Source organism: Sebastes umbrosus, chromosome 14, assembly GCF_015220745.1.
Source record: "Sebastes umbrosus isolate fSebUmb1 chromosome 14, fSebUmb1.pri, whole genome shotgun sequence".
Lineage (NCBI taxonomy): Eukaryota > Metazoa > Chordata > Actinopteri > Perciformes > Sebastidae > Sebastes > Sebastes umbrosus.
The window spans coordinates 2,519,844-2,539,794 of record NC_051282.1 but is presented as its reverse complement, the minus strand read 5'-3'; the positions used below and the strand labels follow the sequence as shown (position 1 = coordinate 2,539,794).

The 19,951-nt window shown below is 40.7% G+C and overlaps 2 protein-coding genes across 3 annotated transcripts in view; one reads left to right on the top strand and one right to left on the bottom strand.

Moving 5' to 3' along the window:
* Positions 1 to 2,862: 2,862 nt before the first annotated feature.
* LOC119502248 (cytochrome b561) lies at positions 2,863 to 15,538 on the bottom strand. 2 transcript variants are annotated; one of them, XM_037793117.1, is made up of 6 exons: positions 15,424 to 15,538; positions 12,068 to 12,275; positions 4,205 to 4,303; positions 3,502 to 3,605; positions 3,247 to 3,404; positions 2,863 to 3,114 (listed from the first exon to the last, which is right to left on the bottom strand). In XM_037793117.1, exons 2-6 carry the CDS (start codon positions 12,270 to 12,272, stop codon positions 2,922 to 2,924), a joined length of 759 nt encoding a protein of 252 aa, XP_037649045.1. In that variant the 5' UTR covers positions 12,273 to 12,275; positions 15,424 to 15,538; the 3' UTR covers positions 2,863 to 2,921. The 2 variants fall into 2 exon arrangements, with proteins under 2 accessions (XP_037649045.1, XP_037649044.1); XM_037793116.1 differs by lacking the exon at positions 15,424 to 15,538 and adding an exon at positions 15,082 to 15,273.
* Positions 15,539 to 19,266: 3,728 nt separating this feature from the next.
* Positions 19,267 to 19,951, top strand: part of hdac5 (histone deacetylase 5) — an 85,427-nt gene continuing 84,742 nt past the window's right edge. Inside the window, exon 1 of the mRNA XM_037793068.1 lies at positions 19,267 to 19,485. The gene's annotated coding sequence lies outside the window, so the exon portion shown is untranslated. The remainder of the gene's footprint in view (positions 19,486 to 19,951) is intronic.

The following is a 19,951-nucleotide window of genomic DNA, read 5'->3' as shown; positions in this document are numbered from 1 at the left end:
ACCCCACTTCAAAACACCCAAACTATCCCTTTAACATCTCAATTATATCAGAACATTAAGTCGGTTGAAAAACTGGACCAACACACTTAAAGCCATTTCACATATTTTTATTTATTTCAGGTTGTCCCAATGAGATAAAGACTTTCCTTTCAAATAAGACACCGTTAACAAGTATATAAGACAAACAACATTCAGTACTTTTCAGTAAAAGCTTTGTATTAGGCACTAGTGCGAAGTAGTCCTGAAGTCAAGCCAGAAAACGAAATAAAACTGCAGCTACATGTTATATATATAATTTGGTTCAACACATTCAGAGACATGAATTTTTAGGTAAAAGTGCATCAAGTAAAAATGGAATCACATACATCTGAATAGACACTGAACAGATATCGTTAACATGACGATCCATTGAAAAATACAAACAGCTTACTATTGGACAAATGGAATACATTTTTCTTATGTAGTATCTGTTGTGGACAAACTGTACTGACTAGGCTTCTCGCCACTTGGATGTGGGACAGATATAGATACTGTGGGACATCGAAGACAAGGACAGACTTTATTCGAGTATTGACTGCAAAGGGATAAATTTGTTGGACATTACGACTTTGACCTCTTAAAAAAAAATCTGTTCTTTTTAAATATTTTTGTAATTATTATTATTATGGTGACTTATAGAAAATAATGAAAATCGAGATGGCAAATGTTGGTGGTTCCAAATGGAATGAAAGAAAAGGTCAAATGAGCACAATGTCTGGCATCAGTTGGACTTTTGGTGTTTAACGGAGCCAAACTTTACAATAGCGCCGACTAGAGATGTCCACATCAAGTTTTTTTCGACCCTATAATATATTTAATATTCAGTATCTGCCCATAGAGAGTCCGATCAGATACTTATATTTACCTAAACGACACAGCCACCCAGTGCACACTCAAGCAACCACTTAATTCAACCTAAAAATAAATGTTTGTGCGAAGGCTGCTCATTGTACATAGTTAAAATAACTATATACTGTGTATATATATATATGTATATATATATATACATATATATATATACATATATATATATGTATATATACTGTATATACATAGTAGAAGAAAATATGTAATAGAGAGGCAATGTCCGGCAATGTCCCGCCCCTTCTGGTGGACCACCATGGGACCTTATTTCGGAAAAAATATGAACGGTAGTCGATGGCGAGACAAATAATTTGTTTGAATTATGCCAAGAATCACACACACGATGTTTGTCAGTTAAAGCTGAAGTAGGCGAGGTATGATTCAAAATAAATATGATTAAAAAAAGTTATTTTTATAAAACGGTCGCTATATCGTGACAGTAGTACATGAAACAGGTAACCTGGAAAAAATCATGTGCCTCTGTGTCCTCCGGTGCTCCTAACAGCATCTGCAAGATTTCACAGACCGGAGGAAAACAAGCAGTCAGAGCTGATCTGAGGTCTGCTGTCCATCTGCTGTCTATGAGAGCCGGCTGTCAATCACTCGTGAACTCTGACCAAACGGTCAAACTAGGCAGCGCTGATCAAATATGAATCAATATTATGTTACGTTAATGCCTATTTCTCTCCTCAAATGTTTTCAGAATCATCTTGTAGTGTACAGTTTAGATGTGAAATGAGAACGTTCGTGACGCCGCCGCCATTGTGAAATCTGGTGAAGGAACGCCAAGTTCTGTTCACCTGACCGGAGCACAGCCAATAGGAACACTCTCTCTCAATGAAATGACCTGTGATTGGTCAAAGTGTCCCGTCACGGGCTAGATTTTCTAAAGCCTGAAAACAGAGCCATGAGGAGGATCAGAAGTCTAGTTATCTCTCAGAACACTTGAATTACAATATGCTGAAAGGTTATTATGGAATTTTTGCCCAATGATGCCAAAAATATACTGCCTACTGAAGCTTTAAAAAGATAATTTTGCAAGTCAAGAAAGTCGCAGTTTGCTTTATTTTCACAGTATCAGACTGTGAAAATACGTAATTAGAAAGAGGACACACCCAAAAGTTGCGTAAATGACGTCTCTCTGGCTGAAGCTACGATGTCTGAGTGTTTCCTACTGGGATGAACTCACACCAGCAACGAGTCTGATCCTTCTTTCTCTTCTTGGCTGATTAAAAGACCAGTAGACCCTGGATAAAACACATCAGGTAAGAGAACGTTTCATTTGTGCGTGGAACATAGCTAAGTTAGCTAGCTAGCTAGTGTTGGTAACGTATATTGTGCGAGACGAGAGATGTAGTTCACCGAGCGGTTCACACAAAACTAAATACTACGACAGACTGCGACTCTCTTGACTTGCAAAATTATATTTAAATTGACAAACATCATACGTGTGATTTATGGTGCAATTCAAACAGGATAAAAAAAAATATTTGTCCCTCGCCGTCGACTACGGTACATATATTTTCCGAAATAAGGTCCCATGGGCTCCACCGGAAGGGGAGGGTCTTCGCCTCTATAGATATGTATCCAGCACATTGAACAGGTGTGGAATACTAAATTTGGCACACTATTTTTCACGGGCTACTTGATCCAAATACTGCCTGAAGCCGTACGAAATGAGGAAGCGTCAGACTCCTCGCCATTTCTCTATGAAATGTATTATTAAATCTGATTGGTTGTGATACTATTTTACTTTTCCAGCTTTACATTTATAGGCTTCTTCTATTTATTATCAAATAAAATAAATCAAGTGTAATTAATTAGGGCTGTCACTTGATTCAAATAGTCAATCTCAATTAATCATATATTTTTTTATCTGTTCAAAATGTACCTTAATGGGACATTTTTTAAGTATTTAATACTCTTATCAACATGGGAGTGGGCAAATATGCTGCTTTATGCAAATGTATGTATATATTTATTATTGGAAGTCAATTAAGTCAGACATCACAACGAGGTCAAGGCGAGGAGGGCGACCCCCCCTCGGTCAGGGTCTTGAAGTGGACAGAAAGAGACTCTTCCTCCGGTTGTGGCGGACGTCTGTACTCCTCCCTGGTGATCAGGTAGCCCAGCAGCACCCCGAAACACACCAGCAGGAGCCCCAAGATGTTGGCCAGCACCCCCTCTGAGACGAACAGAGAGTAGGTTGGCCTGCGTCCAGAGAGAGAGAGAGAGAGAGAGAGAGACAGACACAATGAGGACACTCCATTTATTCAAGGTCAGTGAGAAACCATGTTTTTTTTTTTTTTTTACAATGATGATAAAGTAGACAGACAGACATACATGATGCTGAAGAGAAGCTTCTCCGTGATGCCGAGCAGGCTGCTTCCTATGGCCATAACCAGCAGAGCCAGGCCACAGAACGCGTGGACGGGGAGGTACGAAGCTCGTAACCATGACGATGCAACAGGAAACAAGAAGAACAGCAAACCCATCACCCACTGGGAGAAAAAGGGGGGACGATAAATTAGTGTTACCGTTTTAATCCGTATTACACTTGAGCTATGTGTGTGTGTGTGTGTGTGTGTGTGTGTGTACCTGTACACAGAATAAGACTAAGGTAGCCATGCCGCACCAGCTGTGTAGAGAGTACATGTCTGGGATCTTTGATGCTCTATGGTTGTCAAACACAGCTACAACTCCTACACACACACAGGCAGAGAGAAAACAATAATTAAAGTAGCTTTTCCTCTCAGTGTCTCTGTCTCTCACACAGACATACACACTGGTATTAGCTTCTTAACTTTCACACACGCACATCTCTACGACGGCGTATTACTGTAGGGCCCTTGTAGGTAAAAGAAAATAAATTACAGAGCCGGGGGAGGGGGTTATACGCCAACTTGGATATTCTCTGATGATTAAAGTCGGTGAATTTAAGAGAAGAAACTCACAGATTTATGAGAAAATATTCTCTGAGATTTTTTTTGTCAAGGAACCGCATCGCTTCACTTTCCAAGGCTGGATCAACCTCATCACACCACAGAATAAACACACAGTTTGTGAGCTTATTTTCTGTATGTCTTTTTAATCTCAGAGAATATTAGAGGGGTTTTTTTTCTTGTAAATGTGTGCGTATTTTCTCGTAAATGTACCACTTTAATCTCAGAGAATATCCCAGTTCTTTTCTTGTAAGTTCTTTCTCGTAATATTATCCCCCTCCCCTAGCTCCGGACTTTTTTTTTTTTTTTTTTACTTACCTACAATGGCCCTAATATGCCGTCATACATCACTCTCTCACCTATGATGCTGATGATGAGGACCAGCAGGTGAATGACGCCGTGAAGTATCTTTACGTTCCTCTTCGCCTCATTTCGAAACACTCTGTAGACCAGGATGGCTGGAGAGAGAGAAAAGAGAGAGAGAGAGAGAGAGAGAGAGGGATGAATTTCAATAAAATTTTTCCTCAGAAAAAACACATCTTTATACAAAAGCCACAGGCCGTAACAACCATAGACTGTATGTAAGACATGGACGTAGTCACCATGACGTCACCCATTGGTTTGAGGACTGCTGTTTTGAAGCCTCGAGTTCGTCAATTTGGCCGTCGCCATCTTGGTTTTTGCAACCCCAATTGACACGAGAGGGTTAAAGTTCTAAGACGAAAACACGAACAACTCCCAGACTGGACAACACCGTGGTAGCGACCTGTCAATCACAAGGTAGCCCCGCCCTAAAGCATCCCCTGCTTTATGGTCTATTTGACTCTAAATGGGACCATAATTTACTAAATGAACATCATGCTGTATTGAAGAAGACTTGAAACTAGTGATTGAGACAATAAACTCATGTTGACAATGTTTACTGAGGTAATAAATCAAGAGAGAAGTAGGCTCATTTTCTCATAGACTTCTACACAATCAGACTTCTTTTAGCAACCAGAGGAGTCGCCCCCTGCTGGCTGTTAGAGAGAATGCAAGTTTAAGGCACTTCCACATTGGCTTCACTTCTCAGACCCAGAGGAAGCCCACTGGTAACAACCAATCAAAAAAACAAAATTACGTTTGAGGCCAAGACAAATGATCAAAATGCCAAACAAGAAAAAATAAAGTTTTTTATCAAAATTTCAAACAAGCAAAAATGATCAAAATGCCAAAGAGCAGCAGGAATTCAATTAAGAAGAAAACACTGTATATAGAAGATCTTTAAACGACTAAAAACAACATCGTTGAAAATGGGTGATATATACACTAGAACAGACGGACACTGTGTCATGCACTCAACATTTGCAGAGGCAAATATATCTATATCTTTATATATTTTTAGTAAATATGCAAGGTATGTGCTGTAACAATGTGTGAGACATGTCCACTCTTCATGATTCAGGTGTTAGAATATATTTTAAGTGGCTAAAGATTAAAGGTGCAATGTGTAGGATTTGGCGGCATCCAGCGGTGAGGTTACATACCTAAACCAACTAAAACTTGTCCGGTGTGCCAAGCACGTAGGAGAACGACGGTGGCCGCCGCGAAAACGTGAAAACCCCTTTAAGTGTGGATACAGATTGAAGAGAAAAAACATTTGTCAGATGTATGCACATTGGTGTGGATGTGTCCTGAGTAGGGATGCACCGATACCGATACAAGTATCAGGTATCGGGTCCGATACTGTGCTCATGTACTCGTACTCGCAAAACGGCTCGATACAACGGCACCGATACCAGAATTAGACTCCTTGGTCCGTGTTTCAAGACGGGTCGGGTGGGTTGCCGACATCGGCGCAGACCCCTGGCGCCTTTTACGTGGGCCGAACCCCGATCTGGCGGCACGACGCGGTCAGGCCGCACTGAGGACAGTCCGCCCCGGTCGACAATCTCACTGGGAGTAGGGGGCCGCCCCCAGCGAGGAGAGAGGGTGCAGTGAGGCCTTTGTCCACGCTGCTGCGAGGTTGCTGTAAAGCTGCGGTCGCGAGCCACCTTCGCCCCGAGCCTTTCCAAGCCGACCTAGAGCCGGTTGCGGCGCACCGCCTCGTATGTGGGACTCCCCAGCCTGCCGTGTGTCGCTCACACCCTCCAGCTGGCTGTTAACGAGGGTCTTTTGGCACAGAGAAGTACTCGTATCGGTACTTGGTATCGGCGAGTACCCAAATGTAAGTACTTGTACTTGTACTCGGTCTGAAAAAAAATGGTATTGGTGCATCCCTAGTCCTGAGGCAACGAAGGCAGGTTTAATTACAGGGAATCAGCTTTGAGGTGTATTTGTCTCTGTGTGTGTGAGGACCCCCCAGGGTGTTTCCATCAATTACTAACCCCCTTTGTCCCCGGTCTAATGTCCAGCTGACCTTTGCTTTTATCGCTCTAATGCAATCCAGCTCTGTAACAGACAGCTGTGAACCAGTTGAATTAATCTGGTTACTCTCATTAGCAGAAGTACCCAAGGCGCACAGCAGAGAGGAGGAAAAACAGCGACATCTCACTTTGTCTTTATTTCTGGGGGCCACAGACATCACCAGGATGTGCTGCAGTGTGAGCAGGCAGCATTACACCCAAAAACTCGCCCCAAAAGTGACATGTTCACCATTTTACCATCAGCGACAGATCGGATGTGGAGACTTCAGCAAAACTTAGCTGAGTTACAATTTGGAAATTTACTTTAGTTTTCCGAGGCTCTTTGTTCTGCTGCCGTTGGGTGAAATCCTTGCATGTTCCAAATTCCCAAAGAGAAAGAAATGGGGGGATGAGACACAATAATTGTTAATGCACACTTTTGGACAGTCTCTCCTCGAAGGCATTTATGGTGTTGCACTCAGATGTACCCACAAACAAAATGAAGGAAGTTGGCTAGTTGATAAAAGGAGCTTAAAGGCCTGGTCATACCCAGAGGAAATACCAACTAGCACCGCCCACCAGCCGGAGCAAACTTCCTCATTTTACAGCTAAACAGTACACTACAAGATGGTTCTGACAACATCTGAGGAGAGAAATAGGCATTAACGTAACACTGTGGATTAAGAGTTTTTTTCAACCGTGGAGTCTGCTGGGGGAGGGTGGTCCGGTGCCAAAAAGATTCTGCCTACTGCCACTTTAAAGCTTCCATCATCGTGAGGGTGGGATTTAAAAAATAACCATACCACAAACTAGAGTGTCCAGTTTTGAAAAGTGTGGAGTTGATTTCTAAAAAAGCAGACTGCACACCTTCTGCTCTGATGCTGAAAAAAAATGCTGCTCAGTTTGCTGACTGGCTCTTCCAGTGCTGCTGGTCCCTGCTGGGCCGCTCTATCAAAGCTTCACTGGACACGTCACACACACACACACACACACACACACACACACAAACTGCCATGCTCAATGATTCAAACCATATCTCCTTCTGTCTCTTTAAATCAGACTTGCTGGGTGGGGGTGGGGGGGATTGATGGGTGTCTGGGTAGTGTTAGCTTAATGCAACAGGTCAGCAACGCTAGCGCTCAAGGCTAAGTACAGACACACACCAACAGGGTGAACAGCATCCGCGCTCTGCCGACCTCTGCTTCCAGTTTCACTCAATTTACAATATAATCGGAAAATGACTTAGCGTAACCATGACTACAAACTGATGTAGGCAGGCTGAGGGGACTGCTCTTGACGGTGTTTTTTCAACCGCATAGTCTAGCCTACGTTTTTCTCCATTTTTCAATTCATTTCAGCCTCAGCCTTGTATTGAGATTAATGTTAAAGGTCCCATATTGTAAAAAGTGAGATTTTCATGTCTTTTATATTATAAAGCAGTGATATATAAATACTGTGAAAGTATTAAAAATCACTCAATCAATGGAGAAATACACACAGCCCGTATTCAGAAATTGTTTGTTTGAAACAAGCCGTTAGGATTTCTGTCCATTTGTGATGTCACAAATCAACAATATTTGGACCATTTCATAGTTTTAAATGTAAACAAACTAAATGTGTCCCAGTTTCTTTCCTGGTTGCAGTGGATGTGAATGACATCAGCTGACAGGAAGTAAACACGGGCCAAAGCTGTTTCCTAGCAACGTAATTCCGTTGCCATTCCATTGAAATACGCTAAAACGGAGCGTTTCAGACAGAGGGTGAATACAGATATATTCACACAGACAGTATGAGGAAAATAATGTGTTGTTTGAACATTAAAGCATGTAAACATGTTCTAGTAGAAACCCAAAATACAAGCATCCCCCTGAGTTCACTTTCCTTTACTCTGATGACTGTTTACAGCCCTCTGGAGGCAGCAGGTAGCCTCTCTGTTCCATCTGCAGCCTCTAACTGGAGACATGATGTGAAACCACAATGACATGTTGTGCAGCAACCAGCATTAGACTGTTGTAAAATAATCACCAAACACCTCGTGCTTATGTGCACATCAAACATTGTTGTTTTGATTCATTATTCTACACAGTTACGTTTGTGTGTGTGTGTGTGTGTGTGTGTGTGTGTGTGTGTGTGTGTGTGTGTGTGTGTGTGTGTGTGCCTTGTTTCTGGAATAAAATAAAGTAGAAAGCTCAGCAGTGAACCAGGGAGTTGAGCTACATTCCGTTCTTGTCATTTTAAAAAGGTGCCTGCTTATCTAAAACAAAGTTAAACACATTAGTCAAATAATTGAAAGCTAGTCCAGGATCAGGGATTTATGGTCGGCTCCGTGCAAAGCACCGGAACAAAATCCCTGACACATCACATCCAGTATGATTTATTTATTTATTTAGCGAATGCAAAGTCCTCGAGCCAGGCGGTTGCTTCCTGGTCTGCTGTATGGAGGGTGACTAACCCTCCTTTTAGACTGTGGAGCGGGCAAGCTTCAATGATATGTTCCATTGTTTGCACCTCTCCACAAGCACACAATGGGCTTGGGCTGCTGCCCCATTTGTGAAGGCTGGCCAAGCAGGGGCCATGTCCGGCCCTGAATCTATTAAGGGTTGACCACTGTATCCTTGGCAGGTTGGTGCCAGGGACCTGTTGGGTGGGGTCTGACACCAGATGTTTGTTTGGGACATCCTTGGGCTCCCATTCCTATTCCCAAACTGATTGGGTGGTGAAGTCGACTGGTGGGGTATTCTTACAAATGGGTCGTCTAGATGGAAGACGGGCAGTGGGTGAGTTGAAGATGTCTGCATGAATTGGTAGTTGGGGAGAGTCTTTCACCTTTTGATGCATCCTTTGAGTAGATGCTACTCGCCGGATATGTGGGGGGGTTATATTGGATAGGACAGGGAGCCAGGGGAGTGGTGTTGAACGAATAGTCCCGCTTATGATTCGCATGGTTGTGTTGAGCTGGGTGTCCACATGGTGTGTAAGGGGTGACCTGGACCAAACAGGGGAACAGTATTCTGCTGCGGAGTAAGCAAGGGCCAGTGCCGAGGTGAGGTGCGCAATGTGGGGGCTGCTGCCCCCCATTTTGAGCCAGAGAGCTTACAGAGCAGGTTGTTTCTAGACTTCACCTTGGCCGCCATTCCTTTCAGGTGTTCCTTGAAGGATAGGGTCCTGTCCAGTATGATACTAACGCACTTTGCGTGCCTAGTCTGATAGTCTGTAGATACAGTATGTAGCCTACAAGTACAGTTATCCCGACAGAATACAGTAGAGTACAGAAGCCGTTTCTATGCCCTGAGGCTATAGCGTCTGCCTGTCTATTCACACGAGGAGCGCAGAGAGACCTTCAACGCAGCCCAGACCACATCCGAATATGGTCCGAGCGATCGGATCTCAATGTGTCCTCAATACGTCTTTGAGTGTGTTCACACCTGTCCTACTTAGAGCTGTCCACTTGTGGATCACATCACTCTGGACCCACACTGCCACCTTTACCAGCTCCATCAGCTCTGAATATATTAAAACCACTAAAAGAAACAGTTCAGCTATCTCTTTCCCCAAGTCTCTGTTAAAATCATCATAACATCCGGATGCGTTTGAAATACTAGGATACTCAAATGATCATATTTGCTCTGACTTAAAGCAGCAGTAGGCAGATTGGAGCAAATATGATAAAAAAAGTTATTTTTATAAAACGGTCGCTATATCCTGACAGTAGTGCATGAGACAGGTAATCTGAAAAAAAATCATGTGCTTCTGTGTCCTCCGGTGTCCTCTGGTGCTCCTAATGGCATCTGCAAGATTTCACAGACCAGAGGAAAACAACCAATCATAGCCGAGCTGGAGCCTGGCCATCTCTGAGCAGCAGGTTTGTGACCCGGCCGCCATGTTGACATCAGTTGAGGAAATACCAAACACCGCCCACCAGCCAGAGCAAACTTTCTAATTTTACAGCTAAACCGTACACTACAAGATGTTTTTGAAAACATTTTACGCGAGAATATTGATTCATATTTGATCAGCGCTCCCTAGTTTGACCATTTGATCGGAGTTCATGAGTGATTGACAGCTGGCTCCGTTGAATGAACAGCCAATAGGAACGCTCTCTCTCTGAAATGACCTGTGATTGGTCAAAGTCTCCCGTCACGGGCTAGATTTTCTAAAGACTGAAAACAGAGCCATGAGGAGGTGCAAACGTCTAGTTATCTCTCAGAACACTTGAATTATAATATGCTGAAAGGTTATTATGGGATTTTTGCCCAATGATGCCAAAAATATACTGCCTACTGCAGGTTTAATAAACTATAAATATTTAGATGTAGGAAACCAAAACCACTTCTAGTCTTAAAAACCTGTGGATCGTTTACATTAGCGTCTGAAGTGACGGGTGAAGAAGACCTAGTAGTAGTCGGCTTTAGAGCTGAAGAGAGCAAATTTGAGGTCGAACATTAACAGTGATGAGATTCCGGGGACATGCAACTGTTTGTTTCGCTGCAAATCTCATAAGCATCTCAAAGGGATTTTCACAGGAATGTTGAAAATGTCTGTGTCTGCTCCGAGTCTGATAGAAAAGTAATGGGTGATAAATGTGGAACCAAACGGATAGGGACCAGGACCCGAGCAACATCAGTCTCTGACAAGTTATCAGTTATAAATTTGTTTTTCTCTGCCTGAGAAAATGGACGTGTGGTGTGAGAGCATGTGAAAAGTGTCAGTTGCATGAGTCTTGGGGTCAATGTGTGAGAATTGGCACCATTCAACTAGGCCAGGGGTCAGCATCCTACCTATCAAGAGACATTTTAGGCAAAAAAAAATCATATCAGCAAGATTATTACAGTTCCGATGTCTATCTGTAGACAGAATTCCTTCATTTGTTAAGACGAGGCTTTTACTCTGAAATACAGTATGTGCCGGTCAGTGTTCTAGAACATGGATGAATATAGTACGGAGTTTTAATTGTGGATTATTACTATTATTTACAAATTACCACACGTTTCTTAACCTTTCTCGGTCTAAGATAAATATAAATGATATTTATAATGAAATGAATTGGCCATTAAAAGGCAAACTCTATGCAGAAAGAAAGGGCTGACAGCAGCAGCTGCAGCAGCAGACACGCAGCTGAAATGCAGCTGGTGTGAACGGCTGGCGCGTGTATCACACAGCCACCACGCGGCGCAGTCGCTACGCGCTCCTGACGTTCCATGTGTGTCCCGGGGCTAAGTATATAGTATATAAGTCTAATGCAGAGCAGTGATATTACAAGAATAAAGTCATAACTTTACGAGAAAAAAAGAAAATAACACGTAAAATGACTACTTTATAATATTATGACTTTATCCTCATAATATTCCGACTTTTTTCACGTAAACCCACGACTATATTCTCATAATATTATAACTTTATTCTCGAAATCTCAGATTTATTTGTTTCCCTCAATGTGGCCCTAATACTCTGTTGTACCGTCGTACCATAGACCTACAACAATGATAAATAAAAATGAAACTTACTCGTACTCGTACTCATTTCCATTTTTAAAAATCCACAGGGAGCCACTGGAGAGGGCTAAAGAGCCGCATGTGGCTTCGGAGCTGCAGGTTGCAGACCCCTGGTCTAGGCTATGATGTCTGGAGGTTGGCAAGTATGCTGATCAATCATCATTGACCGTGATTATTGACTCAGCTTTTCATAAATGCTTTAAAATAGTTAAAAATCATTCCACGCAACATATTCAGCAGACTTAGTTAACCTGGTTGAGTTTGAACTACTGTAGGTCTAAATTAGAATCAGTTCAGTGTAGCGTTTCCATATAGAGCAACTGATCAGTGATCAGTGTGGACTCACCGTCGCCTTGCAGGAAGACCAGCCCCAGAACCATGCACAGAGGGTGCAGGTTAAACTCCCGCCCTGAGCCGTCCCAGGCGAAGCCCCCGTGGTAGTGACCCATCCACACACCGGTCAGCACCACCGCCGCCAGACCAACCACCTGCGACGCTCCCACCAGCCACGGAAACGCCGAGCGAGCGGGACGTGGAGCAGGATCATCCATGATCTGAAAAAAAACAAACAGAAAGATTACGGCATGAAACGGGATGCCTCGGGCTGTAGCCGACTATTGAACTACATTTAAATGAATGGAATTAGGAAACAAAGGCAAACATAAAGCGTCACATGACAGCAGTATGTAATCCAGTTTCTTGAGCAGAAATGTGGATTTGGCAACATTTTTTCCCCCTCCTATAATGTTGTAGTGGAGTTTGAGTGGAACAAAAACATTTAACTCTTATTATAATATTCAACCAAACCAGGAGGCCCACAGGATGAACACACTCCTCAGGACGGCTGGCATTTCGTTTCACCTACATAATGTCACTAAAAGAGACATGTACCAACCAGGAATAAACACAAAATGGTCACAAAGAAACATAAAACAACTACAAAGAGACACGAAAGACTACGAAGAGACCAAAAAAACTATAAAGACATGCAAAACATCTGAAAAGAGACACAAAGGGACTCAAAACGACAAAACAACTACAAACAGAGAGACAAGATGACCACTAAGAGAACAAAGCAACTACAAAGAGACACAAAACAACAAGAAAGAGATGCAAAAGAACTACAAAGAGATGCAAAATGACTTTGAAAAGGGGCAAAACAACCAAAAAGAGACACAAAACTACAACAAAGAGATGCAAAACTACTACAAAGAGACACAAAATGACCACAATGAAACTACAAAGAGACACAAGACAACAACAAAGATGCAAAATAACTACAAAGAGATGCAAAATGTCTATGAAAAGGGACAAAACAACCACAAAGAGACACAAGGTAACTACAAAAAGACACAAAACTACCACAAAGAGACACAAAACAACAACAAAGAGATGCAAAATGACTAGAAACCAAAACAACTACAAAGAGATGCAAAATGACTTTGAAAAGAGACACAAAGGGACTCAAAACAACAAAACAACTACAAACAGAGATAGAAAATGACCGCAAAGACACACAAAGCAACTACAAAGAGACAAAAAAACAAAAAAGAGATGCAAAACAATTACAAAGAGATGCAAAACAACTATGCAAAGGGGAATAACAACCACAAAGAGACACAAAATTACTACAAAGATACACAAAACGACTACAAAGAGACACACAGCAACCACAAAGATACATAAAACAAAGAGACGCAAAACGACTACAAAGATACACAAGGCGACTACAAAGAGATGCAAAATAACTACAAAGACTTGCAAAACGTCTACAAAAAAGGGCAAAAACAATCACAGACATAAAATAACTACAAAAAGACCAAAACAATTAAAAAGTGACACAAAACAACTACAAAGAGACCCAAAACCACAGAAAGATGCGTAACGACTACAAAGAGACACAAAACAACAACAAAAAGAGGTTTAACACTAGGGCTGCAACCAATGATTATTTTCATTGTTGATTAATGTGTCGATAATTTTCTCAATTAATCAATTTCTTGTTTGGTCTATAAAGTGTCTGAAAATGGTGAAAAATGTGGATCAGCGTTTCCCAAAGCCCAAGATGACGTCCTCAAATGTCTTATTTTGTCCACAACTCAAATATATTCAGTTTACTGTCAGAGACCAGAAAATATTTCAAATTTAAAGATCCCATATTGTAAAAAGAGAGATTTTCATGTCTTTTATATTATAAAGCAGGTTTAAGTGCTTTATAAATACTGTTAAACTATCAAAACGTTCAATATACGGAAAATACACACAGCCCGTATTCAGAAATTGTGCGTTTGAAATAAGCCGTTAGGATTTCTTTCCATTTGTGATGTCACAAATATACAATATTTAGACCATTTCAGTGTTTTTAAAATTAAACATTCTAAATGTGTCCCAGTTTATTCCCGGTTGCAGTGTATGTAAATAACATCAGCCGACAGGAAGTAAACATGGACCCAAACTGTTGCCTAGCAACGCAATTCCATTGCAATACTATTGCAATGGAATTGGAATGCACTAAAACGGAGCGCTTCAGACAGAGGGTAAATACAGGTATATTCAGGCTGTTTTTTTGAACATTACAGCATGTAAACATGTTCTATTAGAAACCCAAAATACAAGTATGAACCTGAAAATGAGCACGAAATGGGACCTTTAAGAAACTGGAATAAGATAACTTTTACTTCTTTTTATAAAAAAAAACTGATTAATTGATAATCAAAATAGTTGATTCATTTAATAGTTGACAACTCATCGATAAATGGTTGCAGCTCTGCTAAACACCTATACAGTCTGTGTGTCTTGCTCCTGTGTAGGAGAGGTGGCCATTGACTCACAGTCCATCCACGCTGAAATGTAGTGAAGCAGAAAGTAACGTAAGATGCTGATGATGAGGTGCTATATAAATATAGTTATTAAGGAAATACTCAAGTTAAGTACAAGTAGCGAAACCTACCTCCAAACTGTACTTGCATTACTTGAGTAATAATGTAGTAGCAATCCAGTTTGACTGGCTGATTGATAATACAAAAAAAATACTGATTTCTTTTTATAAGTATAGTATACTCAGCAGCTTACTGCTGCTCAACTTGAGCAAATATTTTCACAATAAACTGTTTGCTTAATGAGTAGGCCTACTGTACGTAACACAGAGCTCCTTCAGAATAAAACTGCTGGGGTAAAAAAAAAAAAAAAAAAGACACCACATCTGCTGCTTTTATCTTGTTTCTCCATCAGCCGAAGAGTCACACGATACAAACATGACGTTGAGATAACACGGCAGGAAGTGTCGCACCGAGCTGAGGGAGTTACATGAGGACATGAGCAGAAATTGACCAAGAAGTGGACGTCTTTCTGCCTGCTCACCTCCTCATTATTATAGCAGCTTTCTGCAGACGGCACGCAGCTCAATAACCCGCTGAAAGTCGTCATTACTGAGCTCACCACAGGCAGTCATCACCCACAGGTCCACACTCCGTCATATCAGAACGTTATTATCACATCACACACAACTCCAGTAGATTAGAGACAATGACAGGCTGTCATGTTTTCGCTGTCACCTGTTACCTGTCGCAGTCAGGGCTCTGCACTATAGTTTAAATGCTATATTGTTGAACTGTTGCTCTGGTGACGACGGTAGCGTTAAACAGGAGCCTGATTCCAGGTGAGGACATGAAGAGGAACAATAATAAAGTGTGAAATACTCACTGCGCTGTAGACTCTGGCTGCTCTCTGCTCTGCTCTGCTCTGCCGAGGAAGTCCTCAGTCCGAATCTACAGATCCGCCTTCCTCCTCCAGTCCTCCCTCTCACCGGGCACGGTGCGTGTTTGCACGCCCGTGTGTGTGCGTGTGTGTGTGTGTGTGTGTTTTAGATGCTCTCCTAAACAAGCCCAACCCATGTGACAGCAGGACTGAGTAAAAACTAACACAATGCAGTGTTATATAGTCTATTACCATTATTATTATTATGAATATTATAATGATTATTATTATTATTATTAATAACTTATTATTATTCATATTATGATGATGATAATGATGATGATGATTATTATTAGCTTATTATTAGCCTTCTATTATGTTGCTACATTCTTACAATTTCTTTCTTGCAGTAAAACTCAGATATATAAATAAATATATATAATATAATATATATGCAGTGTTATATAGCCTACTACCATTATTATTAGCCTATTACTATGAATATTATTAGTATTATGATGATGATGATGATGATGATTATTATTATTAGCCTATTATTAGACTTCTATTATGTTGCTCCATCCTTACAATTACTTCCTTGCAGTAAAACTCAGATATATAATAAATATATATATATATATATATATATATATATATATACCATTATTATTAGCCTATTATTATGAATATTATTATTATTCGCCTATTAGTAGACTTCTATTATTAGCCTATTATTATAAATATTATTATTATTACCCTATTATTAGACTTCTATAATGTTGCTACAATTACTTCCTTGCAGTAGAACTCAGATATCTAATAAATATAAATATATATACACATATATATATATTTATATTTATTAGATATCTGAGTTGTATGTGTGTGTGTGTGTGTGTGTGTTATATAGCGTACTACCATTATTATTAGCCTATTTTTTTGATTATTATTATTAGCCTATTATATACTGTATATATTCAGTTTTACAGGTACGATCAATGCAAACGTCTAAATAATTATTTTGAACAAACAGTAGATAAATCTAATAATGAACAGGAGCCATTGCATTTGACTCATGATGAAACGTCACAATAACAAGAGACACAAGGGGGGTGGGGCGGGTGGATTGATGACTAACAGCTCCAGAGTAAAGGTTGGTTGCCTTGACAACACTGGAGGGAGTGGTGGGAGATGATGATGAGATGCTGGAGAGGAAAAGGAGGATGGGAAAGTGTCTGTCAGTGAATCATGGCTGCTCATTAGAGGAGGACTGAATTAATGTTCCCAACACTACTAATACCACACCTATATACCATTATAGCTACCATACCTGCTTCTGTTACTGTTACTGTACTCTCACTATTGCTACCTCCACTGATAGTACCACTAATGCCGATTATGAAATCCACTTGTTTCCATTATACTCCATTGAATTGAAAAGTGTAACGGGGCTGTAATCAAAATCTGTCATGTCAGAAGTTTATGGAGATGGCAGGTTGCTTTTCTCATACTATTTAGAGAAGAGGCACTCTTATTCACATTTATGCCCTCATATATGACTAATGCAACCTCTTAAACAGACTAATAATGGAAACAAAAGACGGAAAGTTTTAGGATGCAGCTTTAAACCTACAGTAAGCAGAATGTTTTTGGCATCATTGGGCAAAAATTCTGTAATGACCTTTCAGCATAGTGTAACTCAAGTGTTCTGAGAGATAATTTTCAGCCTTAAAAAAAATCTAGCCTGTGACGGGTGACAGAGAGAGTTCCTATTGGCTGTTCATTCAGAGGAAGCTGCTGCTCAGAGGCGGCAAGGCTCCAGCTCAGCTCTTACTGCTTGTTTTCCTCCGGTCTGTGAAACTTTGCAGATGCCGTTAGGAGCACCGGAGGACACCGGAGGACACAGAGGAATATGATTTTTTTCAGATTACCTGTCTCATGCATTACTGTCAGGATATAGAGACCGTTTTATAAAAAATATTTTTTTTAATCAAATTTGCTCCATTTCTACCCACTGCTGCTTTAATTGTTTACGTAAATAGTTTTGTGCACATCATGCATGCACTGAGTTTCAGTCCCTGCTGAAGGTGCGACACTACAGACAAAAACAGTTTTTCATGCACTGGTAGATTTTGAGATTTTGGGTTATTTTGCTTCCATAGCATGTCCTCTTTCAGACTAGTGGAAAGAAAACATTTATTTTACTACAATAAGAGGGCTTCATTCCAAAATGATACAAAAAAAAAAATTTAAATTGCATCAGGACGTGTGGAGCTTATTTACTGATTTACATTGCATTTACATTTCAAGCATTTGGCTTAGAGCATGTACCGCAACTTTGGATTATGTTGACATTTTTCAAAATTCACTGTTAATGTTTAAGATCATTACTACAATTAATAGATTTTTTAGGGCAGTCAAAGTTAACACGATAATAGCGCTTTAACGCAAATTGGTTTTAATGCCACTAATTTCTTTAATACATTAACACAACTTGCGATTTTTAGGTTGTAAAAGGTTGTTAAAGCTAGAGTGAAGATACTGGCATCATATCAAACTAGAATTAGAATTTATATTAGGGCTGCCAAAGGTAACACGATAATAGCACGTTAACACAAATTCCTTTTAACGTCACTAATTTATTTAACGCATTAATGAAACTTGGTTGTAGCAGGCTCAGTTTTAAAGCGTCATATGAAACAAAAAAAAACTAAGGAATCCATCGGTACCAACCATGTCACAATAGCTTGTCAGGAAGGAGGCTAAATAACACTCCAAACTTGCACTAAATTCTGGCAAGGAAAAACTGGCATGGGCATTTTCGAAGGGGTCCCTTGACCTCTGACCTCAAGATATGTGAATAGAATTTGTCTATTTGCATCTGTAGATTTCTCCTAAATTCACCAAAAGTTAGCATTTGATGCTGCCTGATTTGCATATTTACATGTAATGTTTCAGAAAACTTGTAATACAGGTTTTAGGACGCTTCAAAAACCATAAAAGTGGTGTTTATTTGTGAAGATTATCTTGCTGAACAAAATGTGTAAACGAGTGTTCGCCACAGAGCTTATTTTCTGCAATAACCCAAAACGCAGTGGAAAAATCCCATTGGCTTTTTGTTGAGGGAACCAGGGTGATGCTAACATCCTGGTTGGCCTACAAATACTCAGTACGTCATGCCTGGGGCACTCTATACACAACAAGGCTGTAAAGACGTGATGACGTTTAGTATTCTCATTTAGCAACTCGTTAGCAACCCACCTTTTTTAAGACACATAAAGGCTTCAGAAGTCACGAGTGGGCTATTAATTGATGTATTTTATATCGTAGAGCAAAACGTAAAAATCTCTTCAGCTCGTGTTAACCACGGACCTCATTTCAGGCATCTGACTAAAAACCCACTCAAAAGAAACCCCATAGACTTCCAGACGAGGGAACCAGAAGTGCTAAAAATGTTGACTCATTTCCAGGTTATAGACTTATTCCTGTAGCACTCTATATTTTTGCCTCCTAGAGAACCATTTTCTCCAGAGAAAGTCAGTTTGGACTGTCCTATCAGCTCATTAAACTGTCTTCCCATGCCAACTATGCATCACATTGTATTTGTTGATGCTGTATTATGCGTGTAAAATCTGAATCTACACAATAAATAGTCACTGAAGCTATTAGATGAATTTAGTGGAAGTAAACAGTATAATATTTTCTTCTAAAATGCAATGAAGTAGAAATAAAGAGGCATAACATTGAAGTACTAAAAGTACAAGTACCTCAATGGTGAACAATAACTATTCACTTGTAAGGGCAGTTGAGGTAATTGAGTAATACAGCAATGACTCAGTTCACATCCATGCATCTTCCCTTCCTCTCCTCTGGAGGGCACTGCAGTCTTTGATAACCCAGTTTCTGATCAGCATCATGTGCAGCATCCAGTGCAGCAGCAGCAGGATCAGTGGTGTTCACCCTAGGGTCTGGGGACCTGTTGAGGGGTCTCAGAGGGCAAAGCAGGAAGATGGAGGAGTACGGAGGAGCTTCCTTTCACAAACAGATGCTCATCTAAAGTCTGCGCAGGTAAAAATTGCTGTTATTCGATTTCTGAAAATGTGCTGCTGCTGCAGTGTGATCTTGAATATGGAGAAGCATGTTTGGAAAGGTTTGAGAATCTGGGGGGGCGGGGAGCTCACATGTTTCTTAGGTTTCTCTGTGTGAATGTGTGTGTGTGTCACGCCTTCCACTCTTACTGTAACTCAGACTTTGGAAAGGGAACAGTTGTCAAGGCTATCTTCATTAATGTCAGAAACCGGTGGATACAGCCACGCATATCTGTGTTTGCTCTTTTTCTGTCTGACATTTCTGATTTCTCCTGTGACTCACAGTAGGAGGCTGACTCACCACTGCTCCTTTTGCTGTGTGTGAGTGTGTGTGTGTGTGTGTGTGTGTGCGTGTGTGCTACATATTGACATGTTATTCGTTCATCTTCATCCTTTCTCTCTCTCTCTCTCTCTCTCTCTCTCTCTCTCTCTCTCTTCATACTTTA

Coding starts and splice junctions, on each gene's coding strand:
- LOC119502248 (XM_037793116.1), bottom strand. CDS start 15,147: ATGACGACTTTCAGCGGGTTATTGAGCTGCGTGCCGTCTGCAGAAAGC. Junction 3,606..4,204: donor CCTCATCATCAGCATCATAG/GTGAGAGAGTGA, acceptor GTGTGTGTGTAG/GAGTTGTAGCTGTGTTTGAC. Junction 3,115..3,246: donor AAGCTTCTCTTCAGCATCAT/GTATGTCTGTCT, acceptor CTCTGGACGCAG/GCCAACCTACTCTCTGTTCG.